Source organism: Colletotrichum gloeosporioides (assembly GCF_011800055.1).
Source record: "Colletotrichum gloeosporioides strain Lc1 chromosome Unknown consensus_17, whole genome shotgun sequence".
In the NCBI taxonomy this organism is placed as follows: Eukaryota; Fungi; Ascomycota; class Sordariomycetes; order Glomerellales; family Glomerellaceae; genus Colletotrichum; species Colletotrichum gloeosporioides.
In genome coordinates, this window is record NW_025544662.1 from 109,241 (window position 1) to 136,734 (window position 27,494).

At 51.0% G+C, this 27,494-nt stretch overlaps 11 protein-coding genes across 11 annotated transcripts; 6 read left to right on the plus strand and 5 right to left on the minus strand.

The window, feature by feature from the left end:
- Positions 1-874: 874 nt before the first annotated feature.
- GCG54_00010914 (uncharacterized protein) lies at positions 875-2,113 on the plus strand (the record flags this gene model as incomplete). The annotated part of the gene is made up of 1 exon (XM_045410826.1): positions 875-2,113. One exon carries the CDS (start codon positions 875-877, stop codon positions 2,111-2,113), a length of 1,239 nt encoding a protein of 412 aa, XP_045267884.1.
- A 326-nt stretch (positions 2,114-2,439) lies between these two features.
- Positions 2,440-4,026, minus strand: GCG54_00010915 (FAD-dependent monooxygenase OpS4; the record flags this gene model as incomplete). The annotated part of the gene is made up of 5 exons (XM_045410827.1): positions 2,440-2,865; positions 2,912-2,993; positions 3,114-3,429; positions 3,481-3,832; positions 3,916-4,026. The coding sequence occupies 5 exons, from the start codon at positions 4,024-4,026 to the stop codon at positions 2,440-2,442; spliced, it is 1,287 nt and encodes a 428-aa protein (XP_045267885.1).
- Positions 4,027-6,878: 2,852 nt separating this feature from the next.
- GCG54_00010916 (uncharacterized protein) lies at positions 6,879-7,853 on the plus strand (the record flags this gene model as incomplete). Its single annotated transcript, XM_045410828.1, has 2 exons — positions 6,879-7,034; positions 7,245-7,853. The coding sequence occupies 2 exons, from the start codon at positions 6,879-6,881 to the stop codon at positions 7,851-7,853; spliced, it is 765 nt and encodes a 254-aa protein (XP_045267886.1).
- Positions 7,854-8,188: 335 nt separating this feature from the next.
- GCG54_00010917 (BEL1-like homeodomain protein 8) lies at positions 8,189-10,841 on the minus strand (the record flags this gene model as incomplete). The annotated part of the gene is made up of 3 exons (XM_045410829.1): positions 8,189-8,267; positions 8,331-9,393; positions 9,449-10,841. 3 exons carry the CDS (start codon positions 10,839-10,841, stop codon positions 8,189-8,191), a joined length of 2,535 nt encoding a protein of 844 aa, XP_045267887.1.
- A 1,905-nt stretch (positions 10,842-12,746) lies between these two features.
- GCG54_00010918 (MFS transporter fsa7) lies at positions 12,747-14,331 on the minus strand (the record flags this gene model as incomplete). The annotated part of the gene is made up of 3 exons (XM_045410830.1): positions 12,747-13,240; positions 13,296-14,089; positions 14,168-14,331. The coding sequence occupies 3 exons, from the start codon at positions 14,329-14,331 to the stop codon at positions 12,747-12,749; spliced, it is 1,452 nt and encodes a 483-aa protein (XP_045267888.1).
- Positions 14,332-15,209: 878 nt separating this feature from the next.
- Positions 15,210-16,671, plus strand: GCG54_00010919 (uncharacterized protein; the record flags this gene model as incomplete). Its single annotated transcript, XM_045410831.1, has 2 exons — positions 15,210-15,442; positions 15,492-16,671. The coding sequence occupies 2 exons, from the start codon at positions 15,210-15,212 to the stop codon at positions 16,669-16,671; spliced, it is 1,413 nt and encodes a 470-aa protein (XP_045267889.1).
- Positions 16,672-17,555: 884 nt separating this feature from the next.
- Positions 17,556-17,831, plus strand: GCG54_00010920 (uncharacterized protein; the record flags this gene model as incomplete). Its single annotated transcript, XM_045410832.1, has 1 exon — positions 17,556-17,831. One exon carries the CDS (start codon positions 17,556-17,558, stop codon positions 17,829-17,831), a length of 276 nt encoding a protein of 91 aa, XP_045267890.1.
- A 2,384-nt stretch (positions 17,832-20,215) lies between these two features.
- Positions 20,216-20,740, plus strand: GCG54_00010921 (uncharacterized protein; the record flags this gene model as incomplete). Its single annotated transcript, XM_045410833.1, has 1 exon — positions 20,216-20,740. One exon carries the CDS (start codon positions 20,216-20,218, stop codon positions 20,738-20,740), a length of 525 nt encoding a protein of 174 aa, XP_045267891.1.
- A 387-nt stretch (positions 20,741-21,127) lies between these two features.
- On the minus strand, positions 21,128-21,901 carry GCG54_00010922 (uncharacterized protein; the record flags this gene model as incomplete). Its single annotated transcript, XM_045410834.1, has 1 exon — positions 21,128-21,901. The coding sequence occupies one exon, from the start codon at positions 21,899-21,901 to the stop codon at positions 21,128-21,130; it is 774 nt and encodes a 257-aa protein (XP_045267892.1).
- Positions 21,902-23,529: 1,628 nt separating this feature from the next.
- On the minus strand, positions 23,530-25,301 carry GCG54_00010923 (Galactose oxidase; the record flags this gene model as incomplete). The annotated part of the gene is made up of 5 exons (XM_045410835.1): positions 23,530-24,265; positions 24,326-24,661; positions 24,717-24,898; positions 24,960-25,047; positions 25,123-25,301. The coding sequence occupies 5 exons, from the start codon at positions 25,299-25,301 to the stop codon at positions 23,530-23,532; spliced, it is 1,521 nt and encodes a 506-aa protein (XP_045267893.1).
- Positions 25,302-26,364: 1,063 nt separating this feature from the next.
- Positions 26,365-27,260, plus strand: GCG54_00010924 (Peroxidase 55; the record flags this gene model as incomplete). Its single annotated transcript, XM_045410836.1, has 3 exons — positions 26,365-26,692; positions 26,749-27,136; positions 27,191-27,260. The coding sequence occupies 3 exons, from the start codon at positions 26,365-26,367 to the stop codon at positions 27,258-27,260; spliced, it is 786 nt and encodes a 261-aa protein (XP_045267894.1).
- Positions 27,261-27,494: the final 234 nt, after the last annotated feature.

Sequence of the window (27,494 nt, forward strand, 5' to 3'; positions counted from 1 at the left end):
TTAGTAATATTCTTCTCATAGTAATAATCCTTCGGTCATCAAAACGTACGTATACCCGTACGCAAGCACACACTGAACAAAAAGTAACATTTCTGTGATATGATTGGTCACATAGAGTGATTTAGACGAGACATGATCATTTCCATTATTTCGGTCACTCGAGGTTTCTTTAATTGTGCGACAGAACGACGTCCAGAAAATCAAGGGAAAACGCAATTGCATTCAAAATTTCAAATTACCCTAGGATGTGCTGTTACAAAGGAATGTGTGTTCCCATCTCAGGACATCAAGAATTACCCGTTTGAAAGAGAAGGGAAAGAAGACAAAATAAAGCTGGCCCCGCCAGGGTGAAGTAATGTAACTTCAAGTCGGATAGCAACATTGAAGGTTGAGCTCCGTCAATGTTGTCACGAACATAAACTTCGGAGTGATGTGTGATGATTACAAGCTTCCTTTGTCCTCGAAGCGAATGAATACCAATCGGCTGACGGATTCGTCGTTGTCTTTCACGGAGTTGAACCCTTCTGTACGACGGCAATGTCAAACGTTTCCAGGTGCTCCAAACTCCCGCCGCATTTGTTCCGTAATGATTTCAGCGGGCTCCTATTGAACTACGGTAAGAATTGAATTGAATATGCTAACTTGCCAAGCTGAGAAGAATACCTCATGTTCTTAAGGTGCCACATGATGGCCCACCTGGACGAAATTTCCGTTGTACGAAAATTTGAGAAACTCGCGCACGAGGTCGAATAAAGCAACGCCAACAAATGCTCACATGCGGTGTATAAAACAAAGCGTCGCTTCTTCTGAGTTTTCAGAGACGGCAAATATCTTCATATGGAGCCATCTTCGTTGATTTTGCTGATTTCTGTTCATGGCTGACCTCGTAGCTGATCTCCACAAGTGGCCCCCATCAACACCAGGAATCATGACAACTCCCTATGGTGGATTCATCTTGTCGGGATTTGACACTTTCTATCCGGCCTCGTTCGTGTTTCCAGATGGCATCCCAAAATCGCCATTTAGCGACGCATGGACTTTCGGCAAGCCAATCCCAGAGACAATGGTCACTGTCGGCCTCGGCGACGGCAAGAAACTGAGTCTCGCAGATGGCAACTTTCCCTCGGTCGCTCTGTGGAATGAAGAAGGACAACGGATGGGACAGTATCAAGGCCATTACGCAGGCCACGTGAAACAAGGGGGTGAAAAGACGGTGGTGATCCGACAGACCATGAACGGCAGGAAAGACGAGGATCCAGGATACATAATGCTAAGCGCGGACAACGACGCCATCTGCATCGCAATGATTCAAGTTTCGAACAGCAGACATACCTCAGCCTTTTTCGGAGATACCGGCTACGCCTGCGGGCAGAGCTGGTATTTCAGTGATCGCAAGTTGACGCACGACCTCGTCAACCGCCTGACCTCGAGATGCGTCTGGCTGGATTCCGAGCACAGCGGCACGAAAAATGCGCGGGCGATGAGCTACCATCTCAAGGATATGTTGCCCGCGAAAGACAAGATCGCACTGTACAACCGGGATGGACACAAATACCTCTGCACGACTCGGCGATTCACTTGGTGGAGGAACTTGAAGCCGAATGGCTGGATTCCGTTCTACAAGCCACCACTGGAATACTACCCAGACAGTGAAGACAAGAAAAAGGAAGGAGCAGACGTCAATCCAGATTTGGTCCTCGACGACAAGGTGTATGACAAGGACATATACTTGGAGCAGGGAGAGTCAAGAAAAGTGAGGGAATATCACAAGAACAACCCCTTTGCACGAACGAAGAAGCGGCTGGCCAAGAAGTCTTTGAGGAAGAGACAAGGCGCAAATATGGACCTGGAACGGATCGTGGTTACTGAAATTCCGGGACAGACGGCGACCGAGATCTGCGAGCACCCGAATTCGGTAGGATACGACATCGCGTCCTATGTTGACATGAAATACTGCGATATATCGGAGAAGAAGCTGTATGATCTATGCGGTGGTACTGTCACCACCAACTGTTTTGATGGCAACAGCACGACCTTCTTTGGGGTCATCAACGCACGTGGCGAGAATGCTGCACCGGCAAAGTCTTACAAGACCAGGAGTGATTGGAAATGATGTTGTGGGGGACTTGATTGCTGGGTTCCATTTTCTTGTGTGATAATTTGACATTCATAGCTTAACGGCCTTTCCATGACATACATTGTATCAGTCAATCGGAAGCGTATTGTATTAAAGTCATACGGACAATGGTCACTTGTCATCGCGGTGTACAAGATATGGTGTGCGATGAAAACTGGTCGTACATTCGAGATAGTGTAGGAAATGAGGAGGCGAGGTGTAGCTTGGAAACGATGTACACTTAGTCTGTGCTTTTGGAGACCATTGCACATTCATTGCCAATCCCTCAAGCCTTCAGTGCTTACTATATGAAGGCCAGAACTTCATGCTCTAGCCGTCTTCCACTCTCCAAACGCCTTGACAGCCTCAGCAACGACGTCATGACCGAGCAGCTCTTTCTGATATTCCGGGTCAATCCACCTCCAGCCCGTGGGTGACAGCCCGTCTGCTAACTTGGCACCTGCCATCTCCGCATCTCGCGCTTCCTGCTCGGGCCCGTCCGGTATTTGATACCACTTCTGGTTCGACCTTGCGCCTTGAACATTCACGGTCGTCCGCGACTTGCGCAGTGTCTCATAGAGCTGGAGCACCTCCGGAATCAACTCCGCCGGCGCGGTTCCATTCGAAGAGTTATTGAGCAAGCCCAAGAGCTTGCCAAGGACTGCACCGTCTTCGACAGCCATGGCTGCCCCTTGTGCCTGGTATGGAAGACTCGGATGACAGGAGTCTCCCAGCAGAGCGACACAGCCCTAGGCACATTAGCATGGTGTTTCACTGGATGTTGTGATGGCCAACCTTTGTCCAAGTCTTCAATTCAGGATGCGTGCACAGCTTCCATTTCTTAACTCTTGGTATGCAAGATATCAGCTTGGTCAACCTGTAAATGATTGTTAGCCAATAATCTCATTGATTCGCCGGAACATTGGCACAGTGACATCTTTCAATCACCGATAGCGCCGAAAATTGCTCGAGCGGAAGATCAAAGGGTCCAACTCACGTCTCATCCCAACCCTCATAGCTCTGTCTCATCTCACCAACGTCCCCCTCAATGTGCCTTTCTCCGGGCGCCATGTTGTCGGGTCTGATCAAGACCAAGTTGAATTCTTTCCCGCCCCTGACAGGGTAGAACACTGTATGCTTTTGGGGTCCCAACCACACTGTCACCTGCTTTCGAGAACACAGCTCATCTACGGCTCCGTCGTTGAGTGTCTTGAGCTGCTCTGCGGGAAATGACGCTCGGTACGCAAGATCCCCCGTCTCAACTGCTGGTGATGCCGTTCCAAGCAGCTGATTGCGGCATATTGAGTACAGACCTGCTCAGTATCAGCAAAGCGATGGGCCTTTCACGGCGACACCATACCCACCATCGGCGCCAATGATCACGTCCCCGGAAATGTCATCTCCATCCTCGAGCCACACCGTATTGGTATCGAAATCAATCCTCTCAACATCCATGTCCAGACAAAGATCCACCCCAAGACTCATACACGTCTCCCACAACGCCGCATGACAATCAGCGCGATGACAAACCATCCAGAGGTCTCCATACTGTTCCATACACTCTTTCGCAGAGAGCGAAAACAGATGCTTCCCGTTCGCATACCGCCTCAGCTCCATTTCGTCAACGATGACACCCCTCTCCAGCAGCTTGTCCAGATATCCCAGCTGCCGCGCAATCCTTGTCCCGTTGGGCGGTGCCTGGATCCCAGCGCCAATCTAAAAAGAAGAGGCAAAATACAAGTCAGCAGACTCCTCCGGAAGGAGCCGAAACTCAGGCTCGATCGCGTGATTAGACTCACGGGCACGATGCGGTTTGCCCTCTCGAGCACCACGACTTCCAGGCCTTCCCGCTTGCATGCGATCGCACAGGCGAGTCCGCCTAACCCCGCTCCGATGACAAGGACCTTCATCCTTTCGCTCTAGTGACGTTCTTCTACAGCGGCGTGATTGTTCCTCCGATTGCGTGGAATGGGAGGCAATGTGAAATACCGCGGAAGGAAGATCTGTCCTGTTTATTGTTGAAAAAGGAATAAAGCCTGCGGGACAGCGGCGTGGTGGACACTGCCCCGCGCGGCCCGAAACCCACATCGGTAGCGGAACCGCCTTGCCGCAATGCTGATCGGGAACTTTAAACGGAGCCCTCCATCCTATCTCTCCGCCTCTTCGCCCCCACCTCCACACCGGGGGGACTTACCATCAATACGGTGCTGATCAAAGTGCCAGCCGTGTGGAATATTTCCTGATTTCTTCTTCTCTAGTTACTGGCTCGGTCGACTCGGATTGCCAGACCGGTCCGAGGTGTCATTTCTTAAAGCCTAATTCCGAAAATGTCAACGCAAGGACGGCTGTGGCGGGTTCATCTTCCTTGCGTGATGCACGGTAAGACTGTTTGACGCCTCTGCAAGTTCTTGGGCGCAGCGGGTGACTATTTAGGCTGATGTTGGATAGCCCTGCAACTTCTATGAATGATTGGAGAATACTTAAATATGAAAGAAGAGCGATATGCGGTATTCTTGCTTTGCATCAACATTGCATTCAAGAGCATGCAGAGGACTTTTGTTGAAGAACAGACCTTAGATGAGGATAGAGCATCTAAAAATGCCTGCGTGCATAACGCATACTATATTGGGAGATGATTTGTAATGAGAGACATTGACTGAGTGAGAATAGAGATGTATGAGAGATTCTCAGCGCCTTCTACATCACACGAATCAAGTGAAAACTCATCGAGGATGTACGAACATAAGCAAACAAAAGTATTAAATCTGCATTTACTTTCAAATTTAGAGCGAGTCTGTTCATCATAGCTGCGATAGAGCTTCTCGAACAGACCGAAACGACATAGTCTGCCTTAGTCTAGGACCACCTATCTGACCCACTCATAGACGTTCCTGGACATCCAGATTGCCCATATTAGTTTCAACCTTCTTTCAAACGGTTAGATCATTGGCGGGTACCGTTCCCTAGCAATGTACTCATATGCACGCGTTGTTTCAGTCCGTGGACCCGTGTACCCGCAAGTAGCTAGGAGGCTCAGCATACTTCCAAGCTGACTGTTTTCCGTCACCTGGTACCCATGATCAGATTTCTCAGACCTCACGGCTGTCGTCCAGGGGTCTGGAATTACCCCAAGATTATGGATTTGTCAACCACACAGGCGACTTAAGATGGATCCCGGCACCAACATCCGAGTGACGTCCCGTAGGGCTAGCTGACAGGATGTGACAGCCGCTCAACCCTTTCCCCGTGCCCCTTCTTGGCAAACGAGATCTAACAGAGGATGAGCTCCATATTTTGTGAAGTTTCCATCATAAGTGGCATTCTGATAGGTTCATGTGGAGGATCAACATCGTCGCAATAATATTACGTGCATACACACCAACTTTAGCCAGACACCATCCGCGATTCTTGTGTCGATCACTCAAAAATGGCGGTTCTTGTCTCTGTAGTGAGGAATGGCGATAAAGGAAAGAGCTGTGCGCAATTGAAATGATCTGATGTGAGATGTGTTTGCGTCGGTAGCATCAAAACACCGAATGGCCGATGGAATATCTCTACTGTGGTCACCGATGTTACCCATACGTCATTGAACTGGGCATGTGATCAACAATGTCCCCGGCTTCCCAGAGATGATCACTGAAGATATTCATACAATGCCTCACGCTATTCTGTGGGCGGCTTGGTCATGCCGCGCCGCGCGTGTAAGTGACCGAGGATTCCGCGACAACGAACCCGGCGCCCTCGGCTCTCCGGTTTTAATCCTTGCTAAGCGCCCGCCCAGCTTCTTGCAGACATTGATGTGATGCCATATCCTACAATGCAACATGAATAGCGTTGAGATCAAAAACGATTAAGTATTTAAACATGAAATCGGGCTCCTCGGCGTTTTGCGTTACACCCCGGTCGACTTTTGACATCCTGTCATCCTGGCACGTTACAGTCCGTTGCGTTGACGGCGTCCGCCCCCGACTTTGACCCGGAAGGAAAATTTTCCGCTAGCCTAAAAACCACTAAATCGCCCTAAACTTCACACCTTAATAGCTCTATATATACGTAATACGTACAAATAAAAAAGATATTATTATAATTACCTAATTAAGGGCTATTAATTGATATATTTTTTATTTATATATATTATATACGTATAGAGCTATAAAGGTGTGAAGTTTAGGGCGATTTGGTAGTTTTTCAGTAAAAAGCCCCTTTTTTTTACCTTTTTTGGGCCACAAAGTCAGGGGCGGACGCTGTCAACGCAACGGACTGTATCCGATCTTCCCGGAGGCCCTTGCGCCCCTCCTCTCCGACGTCACCACTCAAACGTTGCGGGAAGTGGAGGAGTTGGGGGCTCGCCAACTTTGTAAGTCCCCGATTACCTGATCAGGGAATTCGTTTTCGGACGAACGTCGCCGATGCGCGGGGCGTGCGGCCAGGGCGGATCGCAGCCCGTCTGAATTGTCCGTCCGCGGGCTCCTGCTCCCACGATGCCGAACATTATACCATTCCGCAGTTTGTTAATGTTTCGTTATTTTTCCTTTTTAGCCCGGGGCACCCGACGGCACGATCGGGTGTGCGCGGTGTTCCATGCAAGGCACAAAGTGAAAAAAAGGAATACCACACTCAGAAGAAGAGAGTGGCGTCTTATCATATTACTCCTCGGTCTTGGACTTTTTTCAACGTCTCTTAAAATTGATCTCGTTCTCGTTACCCCTTGAGATTGGCCCTGATGCCTTTCATTGTTGAAAAGAAAGTGGTGCTTTCCCGGATGGCCTTCCAAGCCCTTGTAAGATACGATCACGATGGACAAGTCTTTTACGGCAATCTGGTGCGAAGAAGCAGAAGTGGCTATGTTGTGGAGAGGTTGGGCGGGAACATTGATGAGGGGTTCGTCAATACGAATGTGAGGGATACGGTAACGAAGGTAAGGACTCAGAGGTGGCATGACTCAGTCTTGAGATTCGTTGTTGGAGAAAGTGACCACTGACGCAATATTCCGCCAGTTGCTGTGTCCCTTAGAGCGAACACCAAACATTGTATGTCTTGGCCTCAATTTTCTCAGATACGCAGAACAAGCAAATGTAAGAGTAGCATCGTTAATGCGCCCCCAATAACATGACTGACAAATCCTCAGCTCCCAATCGCGGCCTATCCGATAGTTTTCACGAAGCCGCCAGATGCTTTGGCGGGACCGAATGATCCAGTATTCGTTCACCCGGACGCGCAGAGTCACTTGGATTACGAGGGTGAGCTGTGCGTCATCGTTGGAAGAGACGCGAAAAACGTGTCAGAAGACGAAGCGCTTGACTACGTTCTTGGTTATTCTGCAGGCAACGACCTGACCGCACGAAATTTTCAAGTTCCCGACGCTTCAGGAGGCCAATATTCCTACTGTAAATCATTTGACGGGTTTGCGCCAATAGGACCGGCGATCTGGTCGGCTACAGTGGTTCCAGATCCGCACGCACTACGGTACCGCACGATGGTCAATGGCAAAGTCGTCCAAGAGACTGAAACCTCCGACATGATTTGGAGCGTGGCGCAGGTGATTGTTCACCTTTCACGGGGAACGACATTGAGGAAAGGGACCGTTATTATGATGGGTACACCAGCTGGTGTTGGCTATTTTCAGGGGAAGTTCTTGAAAGATGGTGACGTGGTGGCCGTTGAAATTGACGGACTAGGTAAGATCGAAAACAAGGTTGTTTTTGAGAAAGAAACTCCCGAGGGAATGGAAGAGTAGACCTTTTATGGTTGGGAGGCAATCTGCACGACAGACAGATGTTTCTGGATGACTTTCATGAGATACGATGACGTCCAATGGTCTACGGCTCCGAGCTTATTACACGCGCTCATGATTTGACCTTCTATTTTGGCGCCTCTGTTTGAATATTCGGATGGCTGGGTACGGACTTATACAGGGATGGTTGTTTTTCGTGTGGGTTTTGGGTGTAGAACCTTCTGCTTTCGACTCTATGATTACAGCTAGTATTCAACGGGCTCCTATGTCTCCCGTAGTCCGTCTCTAACGTTCCAGTGAACTATCAGTATACTGCCAAAGTCATGTGACAGCTAGGCCTATGCAAGGCCTACATCCTTCTTAAACTTCAGCAGCCACTCCTCGACGTCGGCAGGCGTTTGGTTCCAGGGATCATCGCTGTAGTATTCTCGTCAGCGTATCGGCTACCAGAATAGGTGACGCTGTGCTAGGACTACTCACTCATCATACAGAACCCATCTTGCCTGGTGTCGGATCTCTTCGTCAGTGGGAATATGACTGTTGGGATTGTTGGGCGACATCGTGCTGGCGACAAACCGGGAAAGCTCTTTTGCAAGACGTCGATATCTGTTGTTATCATTCAGGAAGAACGGCATTCCACTGCCCCCGGGCCGTTCATTGCCCTGCCATGACCCTTGAAGTGACAGCCCCGACCCATTGAAGATTGTCTTAGCTGCTTGTAGTCTCATATAGAAGTCTTGTGTGGATTCTGCTGTGCTTTCTAGCCCCATCCCGACAGGATCTTGTAAGCCATCCATGCTAGCAGTTTGCGAAAGCCAAGAGGAATCGGCTGCAGGTGCCATCTTCCCAACTCCCTGATAGTGACTGAATTCTGGGAGATTTCTTTGGGCTATGTCCAGAGCTGGCTCGTTCCAATCTCCGTGGAATCCCGGAGCGGGCTGTGTTGACAACTCATCCTGAGAGTGCTGCTTCCCCCGTTGTCGCAAAGGGGCAATCCAGTCTTTGGATTCCCAAATGAGTCGCACCAAAAAACCAGCAAACCTTCTCGAAGGGTTGGTAGACGATTCTTCAACGCGAGCCAAAATTGCGCAGGCCTCCCGCTGGATTTCGTGATCTGAAAGAGCCAGACCCAGTGTGACGTGCATCCCAATGTAATGACGTAGCTCTGACTCGAGCTGGCATTCTTCAAAGATGTTCATTTTCCCGTTAATGCGGAGCTGGCTCAGTCGCAGCTTAGCCAGCTGCTGCATAGGGCGGAAACGAGCTTTTGTGGCTATCTCGGTCGAGCACATGAAGATGTCCCTCAGCCACGAGGGCGGTGATGAGCCAAGAGCTGACGAAAAGAATTCCGCGCCGAATATGATGCTACACCCCTCGTACTTGAGTTCATCATCAGATGGCGAACTGTCCTTGCCCTCGAAGTAGTTTCGTATGTAGTATTCTATCTCTAGTTTCAGAAGTTCGTAGGCGCTTGGTGCAGTATCGGCTGGTCCCACACTTGCGGTGAATGGAAGTGCCGAGAAAGACTCGAATCGAATGAGATCTATGCATCATTAGTCGTGAACCACCGGGTTTCAAGACTACTTTACAGCACTTACATGGCGGCATGGCATTATCCAACATCTCCATCACAGCAGGCTCAAATCCCCAATCTCCCTGCCAGTCTGTCATGGTGCTTCCATTCTTGAAGTGGTCGGCAAGATGATCTCCTCGCTCAGCCCATGTCTCGAGCTTGGCACCGCAAAACCCACACGCTGAGCGAATACTATTCTTTACGACTTTCCACTGATCCATCAGTCGCGTCATCTGGTTCGATCCGTGTACAAGCTTCAAGTGCTGCCGCAGATGATCTTTACGGTAGAATGTGCGATCCTCAACAGGCTTCTCTGAGCAAGCACTCTGATGGTGCTCATCAAGGTGAGGTTTACTGGGGCTGGGCTCTTCGCAATAAGCGCAGACCTCTCCCATTTCAGGATGATTTTCTGTAGACCCGTGTGGTGAACACACCCATTCTTCCAGTGAAAGATGAAGGGATTTTTCATGTCTCTGCCAGTCATATTTTGTCTTGAATGTTTCCGTACAAAAGGTACACTGGTACGTATTGCGAGCCTGCACCAATTTGATACGCTCTCCTTTTTGCATCTTGGTGAGAGCTCGACGCCTCCGCCTGCCTGAGAATTTGTTGGAATCTTGCGATCCGGCCGACCGCCTGGACCCATGGGAATAAGCAGAGGTGTTGGAACCTCTGCTAGACCGAGACGTCGCAGCACTGCTGAGGGATGATGCATTTTCCGAAGACCTGCCAGGCGATCGTGCACGGGTCGGAAAACTCGATTGTCCGGTCGATGCCGCAACAGCCCGATTGATATCGTCAGCGAGCGCGGGCTCGTGCTCTGGTGGCGAGTGCTCCCATCTCTGCATCGGATTCATCATCTCGAACGGCATTGGCGTCGGTCGTCGGGTTGGAATTTCAATGGGGCCAGTCGTTGTCTCCGTCCATGATGGAACTTGCGCAGACGATGTACCCTGCGATCGGAACTTTTTGCGACGGCGAGTGTTGGCAAACCAGTTGGTGATCTGCTGTCGCTCCAGGCCTGTTTGATTTTGCATTCTATCGACATCTTTCGGTGTCGGGTAGGGATGCTTTTCGTGCCTCTCGAACCAATTCCTCAGAACTTTGATGGCGCCAGATGTGAAGCGGCTGCCAATCTTGGATGGCACAGTGGCTTCAGGCTCGCCGGCCTCAGCTGGAGCCGGGGGAATGGCCGCATTGTCCTCGACTTCAGCGGACAGAGGCACGCCGCCCGAAATGCTTGACGATGGCGATGCCATGCCGCTGTCGATCTGTTGCTGAAAATCAACTGCCGAGGAGTTGCTTTGACCGGATATGAGATCGGAAAACATGCCCAGTTGATCAAAGTCTAAACTTATCGCTTGGAATTGGTCCTGCGTGCTGGGCATCGCGCCGAGGTTTTCGTGTGGGCTATCCATGACTCGGACCGAGCACTTGGTTTCAGGACGTGGGAGCTGGATGCAAACCAATGTGGGATGCCATTTTCCGCAAGATTTGTTAACCCTGGACAGGAAATGCGGAAAACACCATGCAATTCTCTCTCCCAAAGAATGTTGATCAGATGAAAAGGATCGGTGGGCGATTGCGGACAGGCGGGGCAATAAGAAGGTTTGTGGATCCTGATGGAGCTTGTCAACAAAGGGCGGAACCGCTTATGCAATGGAGTCCGCCTTTCAGTGACACGCTAACAGCTCGGCTTGGTTAAAAGATGACAGCCAACTTGAATGCTGCAATCATCATACATCTTTACAGCAACATTGTAAATACCGCGTAGAGACTGACAAATTTCTCTATTAGCTCATAGTGTACCGTCGCAGGGTAAAATAGTGATAAAGTGTAAAGCTGCCCGAGTGGCTAGGCCACATCAAGAGGCGCGGTAATCGATTGAGTTCAATTCCAGAGAAGATTATGGCTCATGGCTCTGGAATTTCAACCCTGTAATCGGCGAGCAGGAGTGTTCCTGATACTGACTGTAATATTAAGCAACGGCGCGGTATAATCTATCCTCTTGTCGTGTGCGCACCATCTTCCTCCGTCAATGTCCCCGAAAATGGGGCCGGGAGGGGCCGTTGTGGATTATTCTTGAGGTCGGGATTTCCGGGCGAATTTTTAAGCCAACTTCCTTTAGCGAACCTATATGCTTCACTTCTTTATGCTTTGAGGCTGTCCCGGGGAGGTTTTACTCTAGTCCGCGACAACGCCGATCAGATCTGGTAGCTGCGCAGCTAGGAGCCCGTCCCGGGATTGCTCATCCCCAGTAACGGCCCCTCATCGCCGAGAAAGCTTACCGGCAGATTGGCATAAAGCAAGTGGCACACAGTCTCCTGATTTCATGTCGGATTACGGTGCGCTCCGTTTAGTCCGCTCGGCGCTCCGCCGACCTGACATCAGACGACATGGCATGGAAATTACTATTTGTGATCCCCGAACCCCTCAATCATCCCAACCTCCGCCCATCTCAGGCACTTCACAATGCCAGATCCGAGAGGCTAACACCGATACCGAACCTGTCTGTCTATGAAAGTCTCCGGGCACCTGGGTGCGATGAACGTCAGGCTGATCGGGCACAGACCCTCTTTTGGTAAGACTCCGAAGCTTAAGAGTTTATCGCGAGATCATCATCATAGCTATATGTGTCTCGGTTTCGGTCGCAATGGTTATTCGATTCGGCGATTGGGTATGCAACGGCACTCAGATGAACAGCTGCAATTGATCTTAGTACGGATAGAGCGTTGCTATTTACAACCAATGAGATCGTCTTGTCTTCAGCGAAAGCTCCTCACAGAATGGCACGGCGTGCTGATAATCCGTAGAGAATCATGGCTCTGGCATCTAACATAAGCTGGGCAGCAGATTATTGCGCCGGTGGCTATGTTGCCCAAGCAATGCGTCTTGCTCGACATCTTCAGAGGAGCTCAAAAGGGGTAAGACACGCACGCCGTTCTTCGAGGGGCACGGAGAGGCAAGTGAATAACGAAGCATGCTTTTCCCGATTTTCCATTCGAGTGACACCTTCACCTACACGATGTTTGAATGATTCCCGACGGCTTCATGTTGAGATCTATGCTATCAAATTGGGGGGCAAGGTAGTTCGATCACGAAACGCTTCTATTGACACGGTTTCTCCGCTGCTTTAGACATACTCGAATTCCAATCCAATTTGAACACAACTCCAGCCTTTAATGCACCATGCCCTGAGTTGAGTCATTAAACAGTAGACAATTCCAAAACTTTTGTATCGTTGAGCTTTTCCATTCCCATGCTGTGCCTGCATGTGCTGTGATGATTGTTTATGACCGTTACATCGTCAAGTCATTAATGCGTTACGCATCCCTCGTGTACTCAGACTTCTGGCGCCAAACGTGACCGTATCTCATCAGAGCGATGGGAATCGGAGCCAAGAAGATGCTACCGACGCCCAAAACAGTGAAAGCCCAACCGTAGCCAAACGACTCAATCAAGGGGCCGGTGGTGAGGGGGAGGAAAGTGCCAGCCAAGCATCTGGTGACAATCAATCCAGTCATGGCGGACGCGCTGTACAGGCCCGCCGCATCGACGACATAGGCGGACAAGGGCAGCGAGCACATCAGCAGGAAGAAGCCTAGCACCGCGACGGAGACGAGAAGCCAGATTACGGGAAGCTTGAACTGGGCGATCCATCCGTACGCGATGATGGTCAGGGGAAGGCCGAAGGCGCCGACAATGACGAGAGGTAGTCGGTACTCGGGGCGCCCGGTTGGGTCGTTGCCACGGAGCTTGATGTAAATGCGGTCGAGGCTGAAGTTACTGACGACGACGCTGATGAACGAGCCAATGCCTAAGTCTGATTAGAAGTTGTTTCGAAAACCTGACTTTCACAATAAATGACTTACTGAATGCCATGAAAGAGAGGCCGGTCAATGTGGGCGAGAATCCGTAGATCTCCTGCAGGATGTTGGGCAGAGTGATGGACATGATGTAGAAGTATGCAAAAGTGATGCAACCAAAGAAAGACAGCGCAAGCAAGGCGCTGGACTTGAACAAGACCGTACCAGGCCTTTTGATCGACTCCCACAACTTCAACATGCTCTTGTGGTCATCCACGCCGGCCGGGTGAAGCGGAGCTCCAGATTCATGCTGCGCCTTGGCGGCGCGCCGTCTCAGAATGGTCATCTTGTACGTTTCCGTGAAGAAGAACAGGAACAGCACCTCGCACGTGGCGGCCAGGCCAGCGCTCATCCACAGAACACGTCTCCAACCCAGAGTCTGGGCAATGACGCCGCTGATCATGGGGCCGACGGCACCACCGATCAATGGTGCGAGTGAGACCATGCTCATGGCAGAGCCGCGCTGGTCAGCCTCGAACATGTCGCCGATGATGGCCGGGCTGAGGACATTGGTAGCAACAGCAAGGCCGGTGAGGGCGCGAGCACTGATGAGGAGCGGTGTGCTGGTGCTCAAAGCAGCGAGGATGGTGGCCGTCACGAAGAGGATGTTGGCGGCGTTCAAGACCGGTTGACGGCCGTAAATCTCGGAAAGGGGCGCGATGAGTAGGGGGCCGGCGGCCTCGCCCAATTCCCAGATGGTGACGAGCAGAGCGCTGGCTGGTGAGTTGGTGCCGTCGTCATGGTCGAGGTCACCAATGATGTGCGCAGCGACAGGGACGACTGAGATGCAGGTAAAGGTTCTGCGAGCGAGTTAGCGGACGAGGCCAAGGAACAGGCTGCTGGTTGAAAGTTGAACCGCAGTGGGTGGTGTCTCATACACAGTGAACGCCATACACGCCAGCAGACCGACTATGGTCCACTTGAAAGCCAGCGGCCACTCCCTCGGGTTTTCAGAATCGCCATTGGGGTCGAAGTCGAGCAGGTGCTTTGAAACGTCTTCCTCGCAGAGAGGATCCTCGAGAAGGGGCTGACTTTCGGCCATATTTGACGTGTTTTCGAGGTGGTGATGAGTACCTTGAAATGAAGTCGGTGATCGCTCACTGGGCGGCTGGTGAGGAAACAGCGGCAGCGGAGGCAGATGCAGTGGGCAGCAGCTGCACCTTGAAAGGATTGAAGATCCGCTTCAACGTCAACAACGCCTTTGCGTGCTTGCCCCACGGTGCTTGGTCATTGCCAGACAAAAATTTGATGGCCGCGGTCGGGAAGGTGGGTGGCAATTGATTGCAATAGCGGGGCGCCGGCGCCGGCCGAGGGGCTGGGCCGTCAGTGCCACAGCACACACGTGACATCCGCTTTGTGCCATTGTGTAAGGAAGCACCATATTGGCGTGAAATGCTCGCTAATCTGGCGGTGGATCTCATGCGAGCATTGTTGGCTGCCTGGACTTCGTTGTTCAAGAAGAAGACGCCTCTAAATAACCGAAGATCGCAAACCTTATCAAGACCCTGGAATTCCAGTAAAAAGCCGTTGATGACTCTGGAATCTGTTTCGCCAATCTCGGCGATTGGTCGTACAATGTTTCCTCTTTCGGACAAGTGCGGGGTCGGTCTCCGATGTCGTCCCCACTAATTGGAGCTTCCCCGGCCGGCTGACGGCGGCTGAAAGATCCCCCGCGGGTCTCACTCCCGAATCTGACGCCGGCTCCCACCTTCAACTGCGCCTTTTGAGCAGCATGACTCCGTCAAAGTGCGCGGTATATGAATCGGTTCTTTCCAGAGCTGCATCTGTTGGGAAAGTCTGGATTTGGGCCGAGTTTGAAGTCTATGCACCGGTACTCAACTTGATTGGCCAATTCGACACCCCAGCCATTACGCCATCCTCACGCTGGATTGTCTGAGCAACAATCCCTGAACTGCAGCCATGAGCATCCCTCAGCTTCGTGCGCCATCGGTGGATGAACTTCGGAAGTTCTACGTGGGAAAGAAGATCGACGACGTTCCAAAACCTGCAGTCGTTCTCGATGTAGCCAAGGCAAAGAGACACTGTCAGTCTATGCTTGATGCCGCCAAGGCTCTCGGGGTGGGCTTCAGAGCTCATGTAAAGACTCATAAGGTCAGTGGAACTCGAAAACCTGCACAGCAAGCTGCTTTGAAGTATCTCAGTCTAGTTCTAACTGGAAACTAAGACTACTCAACTTGCAAGGCTTCAAGCAGGCGAAGACTCGCCGGAGGTGAAGCTCGTGGTCTCCACCATTCCCGAATTAGAACATCTACTTCCCCTTCTCAATGAATTCAAGGACAACGGCCGGCAGGTCAACGTTCTTTATGGCATTCCTCTCCCGCCGTCACAAGCCACCAGAGCCGCGGAACTGGCGCGCGAGCTCGGTCCCGGTACCATTACCTTCATGATCGACCACCCGACCCAGCTCGATGCTGTTGTTCACTTCTCGCGAAAGGCTGGATTTGCTGCTGGAATCTATCTCAAGGTCGACACTGGCTATCACCGCGCAGGCCTGCCACCGTCAAGTCTCAACAAGAATGACTTGATCGCAAAGGTCATGCAGCTCGAAGCTGACGGGAAGGCGACTTTGACCGGACTGTACTCTCATAGTAGTCTAAGCTACTCTGACACTGGCGCTAAGCAAGCCATGGATAATCTGGCAGGGGAGATCAAAGGCTGTGTCGATGCACTCAAGAGCAATGCCCAGCACTTCCACAAAGACAAGAAGCTGACCATCAGCGTCGGTGCTTCACCACAAGTGACCGCCGTCCAGAACTTCGCTGGAGCCAATGCGACGCAGAACCCTGACAGCGAGTCCCTCCGAAGTACAATCCAGGAAGTCACCAAGGGCGAGCTACTTGGATTTAAGGTTGACCTCGAGCTTCATGCCGGTGTCTACACCGTTCTTGACAACCAACAACTCTCGACACACGCTAGAACGTTCCTCGGAGACGTCGAGGACGAAGTCGCCATCTTCGTCGCGGCCGAAGTTTGCAGCGTCTACAACGATGGTGAACGTCAGCAGCCCGAAGCACTCGCTGCAGTCGGTGTGCTTGGACTTGGCAGAGAGCCGTGTCCTTCCTACAAGGGGTGGGGCGTTGTCAGTCGCAAGTCATATGCCAAAGACGTCGAAACCCATCATCGACTTGTTGTAGGAAGGGTCAGTCAAGAGCACTCTATTCTCACTTGGAATACTGAGTTAGAAGGCAGCGGCAAGGAACAGCTGCCGCCCGTACCCCTCGAAATTGGACAGAGTGTCTGCATCTACCCCAATCATGCATGTGTAGCAGGAGCCATGTACGGCTGGTATTTGGTGGTCGACTCTAGCACAGGAGAAGAATCTAAGATTGTAGATGTCTGGGTGCGCGCATCTGGGTGGTAGAATTCGGGCCAGTCCCTCTGGCACAAAGTCCAACAAGTTTCTCTACACAGAAAGCAGTCTCTATCTTGATCGTACCAATCGCCTTTTGGATGCTGGTTCAGCTGAGCGACCTGTGCTACGCTGACAGCATCACGCTGACTGCATCTGTATTCAGCTTCACCCCTCTTTTCGCTGTCGATATTGTAGAGCCTGCCTCTTGATTGCGCCAATAATATGAGACTTGGCATATTGCCCAGGCTGTGATCCCCCTCGAAGAACTGGTATTAAGTCAGTCCTGGTGCCAAAACGATCTCGCACCCTGATATCCTCCTCGCACACATTGTCGCCCTTCCAATCTTCTGTCCCAGTCGTTAAGTAATTTTTCTCCCTTCGATTTTCACTCGTGAAGACAGGACCAATGGACGTTCTGTGTCCTTCATGTGAGAGTATGCTTGGCCTCACCGATACACAAAATCACAGGCGTTGGAGAAACAAGATCGAGATCAACTTCGATTCTTGGTCTAAGAACGCTCTCGCCAGTACTTGTCGCCTTTGTACATTGCTGTTCTATGCAGCAGCCGGTCCGAATCACAAGCGATTTTTCGAGACTCATGCAGGTGCCACGTATCAACTCTCGGGCATTGGCTTAGGTAGTCAGGACGTCCTCGGATTTACTGACACCAACGGGAATAACTTCAAGTATCTGGCGGTAGTCACAACGCTGCGACCGGACTCTCATAAACGTATGGAAATATTCCCGAAGAAGAGAACACACTGACTTCTGGATATCTGTCTTAGTACTGTTATTAATCAATCAAGTCGCAGTTCGCTGTTGCAAGCAATTGGGAAAACGCATAGGAAATTACACGATGACAACAGAAACAGCCCATCAAGTTCGTCAGTGGATGATGGAGTGTTCAGATGTGTTCAAGGATGCCATCCGAATTACTCGCTGCCTTGGCTTTCGTTATCTTTGGCCTGATTCTATCTGCATCAATCAAGATAATCCTGTTGAGAAAGCCTTAGCAATTAGCCGTATGGTAAGAATCTACCAATGTTCGCAGCTCAATCTCTCGGCCACTTCAGATAGCAGCCTCATCTTTCAAAGGGACCCTAAATCAGTTGTGTCAATCCTGCGGAAAAAGAGACATCCGGATTCTCGAACTTCCAAGGATTATTGAGACTTTCTGATGGTTTCTGCCGGTCCATGGGAAACAAACGTTGATTTGGGTTCACTGAATGAGCGCGCTTGGGTACTACAGGAACGAATGCTTGCGCCAAGAGTTTTACATTGCTGCTACAATATGGTTTATGGGGAATGTCCTTGCCTTCGTTCATCTGAGGTAGATCCTTGTGGAGAAGTCGACCAAGACGCGGCGATTAACCGCCTCGACTTCCGGACCAATATTAAGAGCGACTTTGTAATGGTATCGACCAATACCGACATGGCATGCGACTCCTTATCAATGGACCGCTTGAATCTTTTTCACATTTTGGTCAGGTCGTACTATTTTCCCCAGAGATTGACATACTCTCGGGACCGTCTACCTGTCATATCAGGGATCGCGAGGTGGTTCATGGAGCGTGCGAACCTCCCTCCTGAGAGCTACCTTGCGGGTCTCTGGCAAGATGCACTACCTGATTGTCTTTTGTGGCATTTCTTTGATCCCCCAACAAGTGGAGCAGTCCGCGATCTGGAAGCCGCACCTTCATGGTCGTGGGCAAGCGTGATATCCAGCAACTCCATAATTTATGGAGATATGAATATGAACAGAGCCCGCGCTCTATTCCAGAATATGCAACCCATCATAATACCAAAGGACAGTGACCGTTTCGGACAACTTGAAATTGCGACTCTGCGGTTAGAAGCGAGCATAATACCTAAGGTATTGAACGCGAATGGAGAAACGGTGCTCCACACATGCGTTTCCCAGGGGAAAATAAATGGTATCCGGAATCACACGTCCATCGGTCACCTAAACCCACAACAATAAGAGAGCACATTAGGGACGGAATTCATCGAATCATATTAAACCTTATGTGTCGTTTCGAGACCGAAGACTCCGACAGATTCTTCACCTTTCTTTTGCGGCAACTCAACAGCATTGTACCCACCAGCTCATGCATACAGACGAGATGGGACACGACGGATATGCTCTGGGCAGAGAAGACATCATATTGTCCACGTCAACTTTACATGCTCCCCATTGCTTTGGATTGTGGTACGGAGCTAAGTTGGACAAAAGTCCGAGGAATCAGATAATCTAGGGCCTGATGCTCCATAGGCTTCCGGGCAAGGGTCATTACGGAAGGGTTGGGATGTTCATGACTGGACTTTATGAGCATTTCGAAACCCAGAGCTTTCAGAGGCTATCCCGGGTCTCATGCCTAAGCAGGCCTCGCCAACTTCTCGATTGAGGATTCGACCCTGTCAGGAAGTTTGTGGAGAAGAACATGCCAAGCTTTTCTTAGTCTTTTCCGGCCACGCGTCGAGCAGGAGGATCCAGAGATATTGCAGGCTTGGATGGATCCGGATGGTTACTTAGACATCAGTGACAGCGTACTACATCTCATCGAAATTCTCTAAGCTTGCATGGGGCACCTGCATGGATTCGATCTGAACCTTCTCTCAACATCTGCCGAGAGCTCCTAGAAAGAAGTCTAAAGAGAAGAAAACACATAGGCAAGCTGTCTGATATTGATGCTGGATTCATGTTAGTATCAAGAACTTGACGTGATACAATCCCAAGTTTATCTCAAAAGTGAGCGAAGGGGTAGGGAAAGGCGGTGGAAGTCATTTGGTCTTTTCTCCTCAAACAGATGCTCTCAGTGGATATTTTCTGCTGTGTATGTACTCATTTCTCAACTCCGTTCTTGTTTTCCAGTACGAAATCCACTACTGAAATCTTACACCTGAAGTTGGAGCTTAAGGAACATCCCAAGTCTCAGGCTGTCGTAAAGACGCAAATCTGGCCCTTGGAAAATTGGTAAAAGAGAAACGAAAACTCTCCTTACCCACTCTGCAGTGTTCTTAGGACACCAGTCTCGATACAGTTTCCACTAAAAGTTTTCTCCGTCCTTTGGGTTTGCAAATTTATGCAGGCGTTCGTAATTCATGCATTAGTCTAGATATATGATATATCGATAATGCTTTTTCATGTTGCCTTCATTTATGCGAAGATATATGTCTATATTAAGGCGATATAGTAAACCGATGAAGATAGGATTCTTACACATTCCGAGGAAGCGTCTCTCTCTCCTCTTCGCGACCATATTTCGGGGCCCGATGATGTCCGCATCCTGCGCGCTCGATTCCGTATTCGTATTCTTCGTCCACCGTCTCGGCGGAAGACGCCAATTTTACCGTTGTTGTTTTCATGCTACAGATAAATTTGTCAGCTTCTGACGTTAGATCAAAATGACCACATTGAAGTTCTTATTCCAAGGGACAATCTTTTGCATTAGAGCGTCGTGGATATAAGCGAGGAGCATCGCCGCCAACAAAGGGAGACTGTGGCACAGCCAACCCTCGTAACGTTCCTGCAACATCTTCTGAGCCGACACAATGAGTGCGACGAAAACACAACAAACTTTGCCATCAGCTATTCAGGCACTAGTTGACAAGGAAGAAATTCGCTCAGTCATCTATCGTTTCGCTCGGGGCTCAGACCGCGGCATCCGCGACCTCGTTCAGTCGGTCTTCCATCCTGATGCGACAGATAACCATGGATTCTACAACGGACCAGCAAAAGACATGTACGATGCGCTGAAGGCAGGACCCTCCCCAGACGCAGCCCATCACCACATTGGACAGTCTCTGATTGAGCTCGGAGACGACGGGATCACGGCTGCTGCAGAGACGTACTGCATTGCGACGACGGTCAATGCTGTCGATGGCAAGGATAACTGGGTCACGTTTCTCGTGAGGTATATCGACAGCTTTGAGAAGCGAGAGGGAGAATGGAAGATCAAAGACCGGGTTTTGGCATTTGATGGGGTTTCTGATGGCAATGTGTTGAAGAAGTTAGGGGCAGAGAGCCTTGGGCGGAGGGATGAAAACGATTACTCGCGGAAGGTTTTGCGGGACTAAGTTTAGAAACTAGCGAACTTTGATAAATTGGTCAATTGCATCACACCCATCCATCAAGTGCGTGAACTACACCAAGGCAATCACGCATGTGTTCAAGATTGACAACGGCTTATGGTCAGGTAATCGTTGCATTTGATAGGGGACTAGCCACTAGAAAGTAAAAACCGGAAGTTAAGAAGTAACTTGTTCATTGATTGACGTCTAAGCTACTCTTGGAAAAACGCTGAAAGGCAGATAGGCCGTAATGCTAGGTTGCTGCCGGAGGGCATCCTGACCTCTGATGTGAACCACAAATGGTATTGCATCATCCTCCGACATCCCTAAAACCGCGAGATACCATTCCCACTACCAAACACCGCCGCAAAGGTTCGTGCACTAAGCAAACGCTTAGTTGAGGAGGCCGCAGATGAGGCCGCCAAGGTTGAGCTTGTCGAGGACACCGCCGACAATGCCGAGGACGGTGGGCAGAAGGCCGCTGAGGACCTCGAGGAGCAGGTTGATGACACCGCCGAGGAGGCCGAAGACAGTCTGGAGGAGACCGTCGACGATGACGTTGAGGGTGGTGAGGAGGTGGACGATGACGCTGAGGAGGAGGAAGACAAGGGGACCGAGGAGCTCGAAGATGCTGATGGTGAGGACCTTGAGGACGTTCTGGAGAGTGTAGATGATCTCGAAGACGAGCTCGAGAACAAGGCTGATGATCTGCTGCTTCTCCTCCTCGACGATCTCGACAGTGTTCTCGAGGAGCTCGACGACCTCAGAGACGAGGGTGCTGATGAGGCTGACGATGACGGTGACCTCGCTCTTGACGGTCTTGATGATGGTCTCCTTCTTGGAGGAGATGCAAGGGCCGCAGACGCCGGAGACGGTGGAGTTGATGGCGGTGGTGTGCTTCTTGACCTCGACAATGGTGGTCTGCATCTTGGTGATGATGACCTGCTCGGCGCGGGCGTCGATGATGTTGCCGACAGGGACCTTGGACTCGACGGTGCTCAGGGCAGAGCCGACGGGAACCTTGGACTCAACATTGTTGAGGGCTCCGGCAACGGGGACCTTGGATTCGACGTCAGAGACGGAGGTCTCGATCTCGTTGTTGATGGCGGGAGCCGCCAGGGTGGTGGCGAAGATAGAGCCGATGGCGAGGATGTTGGAGAATCTCATTTTGGCGGTTTTGGATTATGAATAAGAATTAAGGAACGAATGTGATTGTAAGTTGTTGGTAAAGAATGACGAGCTTGCGCTGGAAACCAGAAAGGAGTGACTGGGTGAGGATGCTGATGATGGAGAAGAATGGAGCGTTTGGAGAGATCAATTTGTCTCCTTAAGTACGCGATGGTCTCTATGTTGGCCCAAGAATCATCCTCTATCAAAAGGCTAAAGGGGCATGGCAGTCAAGGGATCGTACCCCAGCTTTTGCCTATGCCGAACGCAATTATCAATTGACCGGGTTTATGACTCTCAACAACTTCCCGTCGACGAGGATCGCACTCCATACTTCCTCTTTGGGTTGCACATCATGATCAATTCGGGTTGACAGGGCAGTTGGCTTTGGAGACCCCTTGCGTTGGGTTGGGTCCCACGAACCGGGGGTCTGTCCGGGTTTGCCGTTTAGGAACTGGCTTTGCACGTCAAAATGGAAATTCTTCGCAACTCCCGCAAACAAGGTTTCTGTTTCAAAGGTTATCCGCTAGTGAGCTGTCAGAATAAGCCACCAAGATCCGATACCAAACCGACCCCTCGGGAATATTCGAATATTCGCGCACAGCTGGGAGAAGCTCTGCATTCAGCTTTGAGGCTCTGACATGGATTCCATCAAATCAGCGCGCCGATCTAAGCTTACTCGAAATTTCACTAAATCAAATGGTTTGCGAAAAGACGTGACAAAGTGTTGGTGCTCTGACGCTCGGAGAATTCTGATCTGCAGGTCCGCAATAGTTGACCAGGGTCGTAGAAGATCATCATTAAAGCCACGAACTAACACGGAATTCGATGGGGGCCAACGAGCAAACATCGCGTTAAAAAGCGGCAGTCACGGGAGCGGTGAAAGCCCACCGATAGATCATCATTTTGGGCATGCTTGTTCAAAACTCCATGTCAGTGCAGTTTCGAGATGTCGTATCATCATCTCAGCTGGGGGTTTTTCTGATGTCATCCACATCCATCGTGAGCGAGATTCTCGTTTTCTCAGGATGGCACCCGAGTGGGTGATGTCACATCCCAAAGAATTAATGGGCCCAACACTTTGGAATAAGCTTGACACCGAAAGAGACACCTCCCACGCGGATGTAAGGATTATTTCCCTCTCCTTGTGTTGGACGGAATCTTCCATGGGCCATGCCTTATTTGTGGGGGCCGTTGGAGGCTCGCGATGTTTCTCGGTCCCACCGAGACCCCTGACAACCCACCTTCATCCCTTTAACTACCAGGGCTGTGAGATTTTACCTCGCCCGACGCGTGGACATTCTCGTGTTTCGAGGGCACGATGGCATCACCAGGGAGGCCTCAGCAGTACGACACAATGTTGGGGAGCCCAAGAGCATTTCTTCCGCCTTTTGCTGGCACACCGCTCAAACATGCGGAACAAGAAGCACTGGTTGCAGGCGGTGAACATCGATAACCTCTGATTCTAAGGGTATATTAATATTAATATTAATGATAATGAAGCAAGGTGTGCGCCTTTAGATGTCTATCCGGTTGCTGTACGATGACGCCGTTCCAGTCTTCTTCAACTCAAGATTCCCGCACTGATTACTCGCTCACTGCAATGTTGTTTCTGGTCAAGATGTAGCTCAAAGAGAAACCTTGAAGAACTTAGCCACGCAAGGCGTTCCGGCCTCGTTCATGGCAAACATCATGTAGTATCCGGGTATGACAACTCCATAGTCGCTGGGCATGTTGACAGAGAAAGACTTGCCGTCACCGCCATCTTGACCGTCAAGGGGAATGCGGCGCTGGTCGGTGTTGACAGTGTGGGTGGTGGCACTGACACGAATCATGCTGAAGGTGTACTTGCCCTCGTCCTGCATGTTGATGGTGAGAGCTGCGCCGGCCTTGACGGTCTCGTCAGACAGACTCTCGATGACGGGTCGCTTAGCAGGAGTCTTTCCATCAGCCTCAAAGAGGTACGGCGGCGACCAGAATTGTCCGTCAAACTTGTTGGCAGCGCAGCCGGCACCGCAGAGACCGCCACCGCCGGACCAGATCGTGCCGTCGGCCATCAGGAGCGCGGTAGAGTGGTAGTTGCGGGGAACGGTGTGAGCGGCCGTGGGGGTGAACTTGCCCGTCGCGGGGTCGAAGAGCTCAGGGGTAAGCTGAGGAGTGGCATCCGAGAACAAGGCCATCTGCTTCATACCTCCGACAACCCAGATCTTGCCATCGGGCATGACAACGGCGTTGGCGAAACCACGGTTATATTGGCCATTCTGAAGCTTCTGCACCTGGACCTGTTGACCGGGTTCACCGAGGGTGAGGATGTGAGCGTTGCTGGTGGACTGGTAGCCAGTGTAGCCCTTGCCGCCGCCATAACTACGAGAATGGTCAGAATGGTCGTCTTAGACTAGCCGTGGGACTTTGTGTACGACTTACGTGAAGATCTTTCCGGCGACCGCATCGTACATGACGGAGACACCGCACATCGAGTCCTGGTCGGCGCCACGGAGGCCGGCAGGTGTGTTAGCGCCGGTACCCTTAGTGTCGTACCAGTTCATCTGCTTGGCCGGGCCGGCCTGAAGGACGGATCCATTCTTCCATGACCACAACCAAGCGTGGCTGTCAGGGAACATGCCGAGCTGCATGACCAGAGGCTTGACTGGGCATCCAGCAAGCTTAGTCCACTTGTTGGTCGCGGTGTCGTAGATCTCTCCGTTGCGGGTGCCCGCTCCAGAGAAAGAACCTCCGATGACAAAGATCTTGCCCTCAGAACTAGTTGCGAGTTCGATAAGCATGTGCTTACTTGGCGAAGGCGACTTATACTTACGTAGTGCAGCTAGACTGGTAGCCTCTGGAGATCTGCATGTTGGACAATGCCGTCCATGACGAGGATTCGCCATTCTTGGGATCAAGGACACTGGTCTTCGCGGCGCTAGAGCCTCCAGTAACGATGATGCGTCCCTCAGCATCCAAGGAAGTGCCCGGGCAGAACATGTCATGTTGAGTGTTCTGTGGTCAAGGGTCAGTCAAGTGTGCAAATAGAGGGAGTTGTAGACAAGACATGATTTACCTGAATGATAGCGTCGCTCACTTTTCCGGTCTGGACATTGTACAGTGACGTGTAAGTCTTGCCATTGCCAGCGGTTGTCCATCGGTTGCTGCGTAGGTTTTGCATTAGCATGTTTCCTAATCACCTGTATTCGATTAGTTGATCAAAGTTGGAGATGACTTACGGCCATCCACTAGACCAGACAAGCAGGTTGCCCGACTCAGGAAGGAGTGCAACGGAGACGGGAACCACGGGGAACTTGATAAGAGGACTCCATTGTCCAAGACCTTGAGCTTCGCAGAGAGCGGCAAGCGCAAGAAGCGCTACTGGGAAGCTGCCGAAAGATGAGTAAAAATTGACCATTTTGAAAGAACTGACAGGAGAGATGATGGAAAGAACGAGTGTTGTTGATTTAGAGAGTAGTGACTGGAGCGAGTGGAGGTGAATGCTTGGTGGTGGGCCTGAAGTCAGTAGATATACTCACATTCCAACGTCAAGAGTGAGGTGAAGATGGTGGCATATTCTCACGATAGTCACTTGAGTATCTGTCATTGAGATCCAGGCGCGCCTAGCCTCTATCGTCGAGTGCAAGCGCCCATGTTTCAGGCGACTGAGGTAGCGGCATGGCTTCTCTTGGCAATCTTGCAAGATCGTCCGAAGAAACAAACTTGATCGGACGTCAAGTGCAAACAATTCGAGAAGGTTTCCGCCGTCACGTCTTTGGCGCGGGGCGGAGCTAGATCCAGATTGCGGGGAGTTTTCTGTCGCGGCAAACCTCGATGTTCCCCTGAGCTAGATCACGGGTGCTTTGACGACTGGCAATTTGGCGATGCTGTCTTTCAGTGAGCGAACGGTTGGTGGCGCTTCGCGCCTTTCCCGCCTCGTTAGAGTTTAAGTTGAGCTAAGTGACCGATTGAGGCCAACAACGACCAGAATAGCTGGCGACTAGACTGCAAAAGGTTGCTGTGCCTGAACGATCGTCCTTTGTAGGTAAAGCTTGTAGAGCCACCGGCGCTAAGAATGAAGCGTACCGCACGGCAAGCCCCGTCAAAATAGAGTAAGGTTGTGAGCTTCCCGTATCCAGGTAAGCCGCCTTCTTCTTGTCAAATGAAAAGTTCAAGTAGATGGACGGCTTATTTAGTCCTCTTTTACCAGCGCTTTGGCTCACCGTTCTAGAAAGGCCAACGTGGTTGGCGTGCCTGAGCACGCGCACGTCGACGCGCCTGAAGTTTGACGGAGTTGACTGGAGCCCGAGAAGAGGAACAACGGAAGACAGTTTAAGAGAGCGGTATGGTACGTCTATGGGTCTGAGTTGTAATGCATCGCCTCTCATTCGTTCTAGCCCAGCATTCTTCAGCCATCGATGCAATTTCGTAGACCTTTCACTTCAACTATATCTTCAACTTAATCCGTAACACTCACCACAATGCCTTCATTTCGCAACTTCACAGCATTCCTTCCGATCCTCCTGGCGGTAGTTGCAACCTCCCATGCTCACGTGTGCCCGCCAGTTTGGACGAAGGTTGCCGCAGATCTGAAGGCTACCTTCGCTGGGTGCTCACCCGAAGCCAGACAAGCTATCAGAGCTTCGTTCCACGACTGCTTCCCAGGCGCATGTGATGGCTCACTAATCCTGGCCAATGAGTACTTGGACAGGGAGGAGAACATCCAGATCCAGCCCATCTGTGACACCCTTGGCCAGAAGGCAATCGAGTACAGCGTTGGCACCGCTGACATGATTCAAGCGGCAGCATGTAAGAGTCAAGAACATCAGATATCGGTTTCACGAGATAACTAACGAGTACTACAGCACTTGCCGTTGTAGCCTGCGGTGGTCCCAAGACATACCTCTGGGTTGGTCGCAAAGACTCTAGCGTGCCCAACCCCGAGGGCGTATTGCCTACACAGGACTCTGATGCCGCCACTCAGATCAACGCCTTCAAGAAGAAGGGCTTCACGGCAACCGATCTTGTGGCTCTGCTTGGCGCGCACAGCGCAGGAACTAGCCTTCAGGAGCTGGCGTTCGACTCGACCCCCGACAAGCTGGACAGCACGACCTTCTACCCGGAGACTGTTAAGGAAACATCACCTACCTCCCTCGGTAGTGATGTTGCCGTCAGCAACGCCACCGAGACGAAGAACATCTGGAAAGGCTTCGGCACGAGCCAGGCGCGTTGGAACACCGCTTTCAAGCTTGCGTGAGTGGTTTGCTAATGGGTTTGCTTTGAGAAGTCGACTAACCTTTTGTGTAGGATGGCGAAAATGAGCATCTTAGGAAACGATTTGGGCAAGCTTGCTGACTGCTCCAAATTGCTGTCATAATTAAGATTGCCCCCATCAACTGTCAGCTGTTTGGGACGCAAGCGCGAACATAATGAGATATCTTAATCCAGCCTAATAAATACCCTAATAGACTTTGATCTACATGATTAGAGAGTAGTGGCCGTTTTCTTCTTTCCATCACTCTGGTCATCGATGTGCTAGCCCCTCTATCTTCGACACCAGGTGGACCTTGCCAACAGTACTATTTGCTACACTCTGAATGAGCCGTACTTC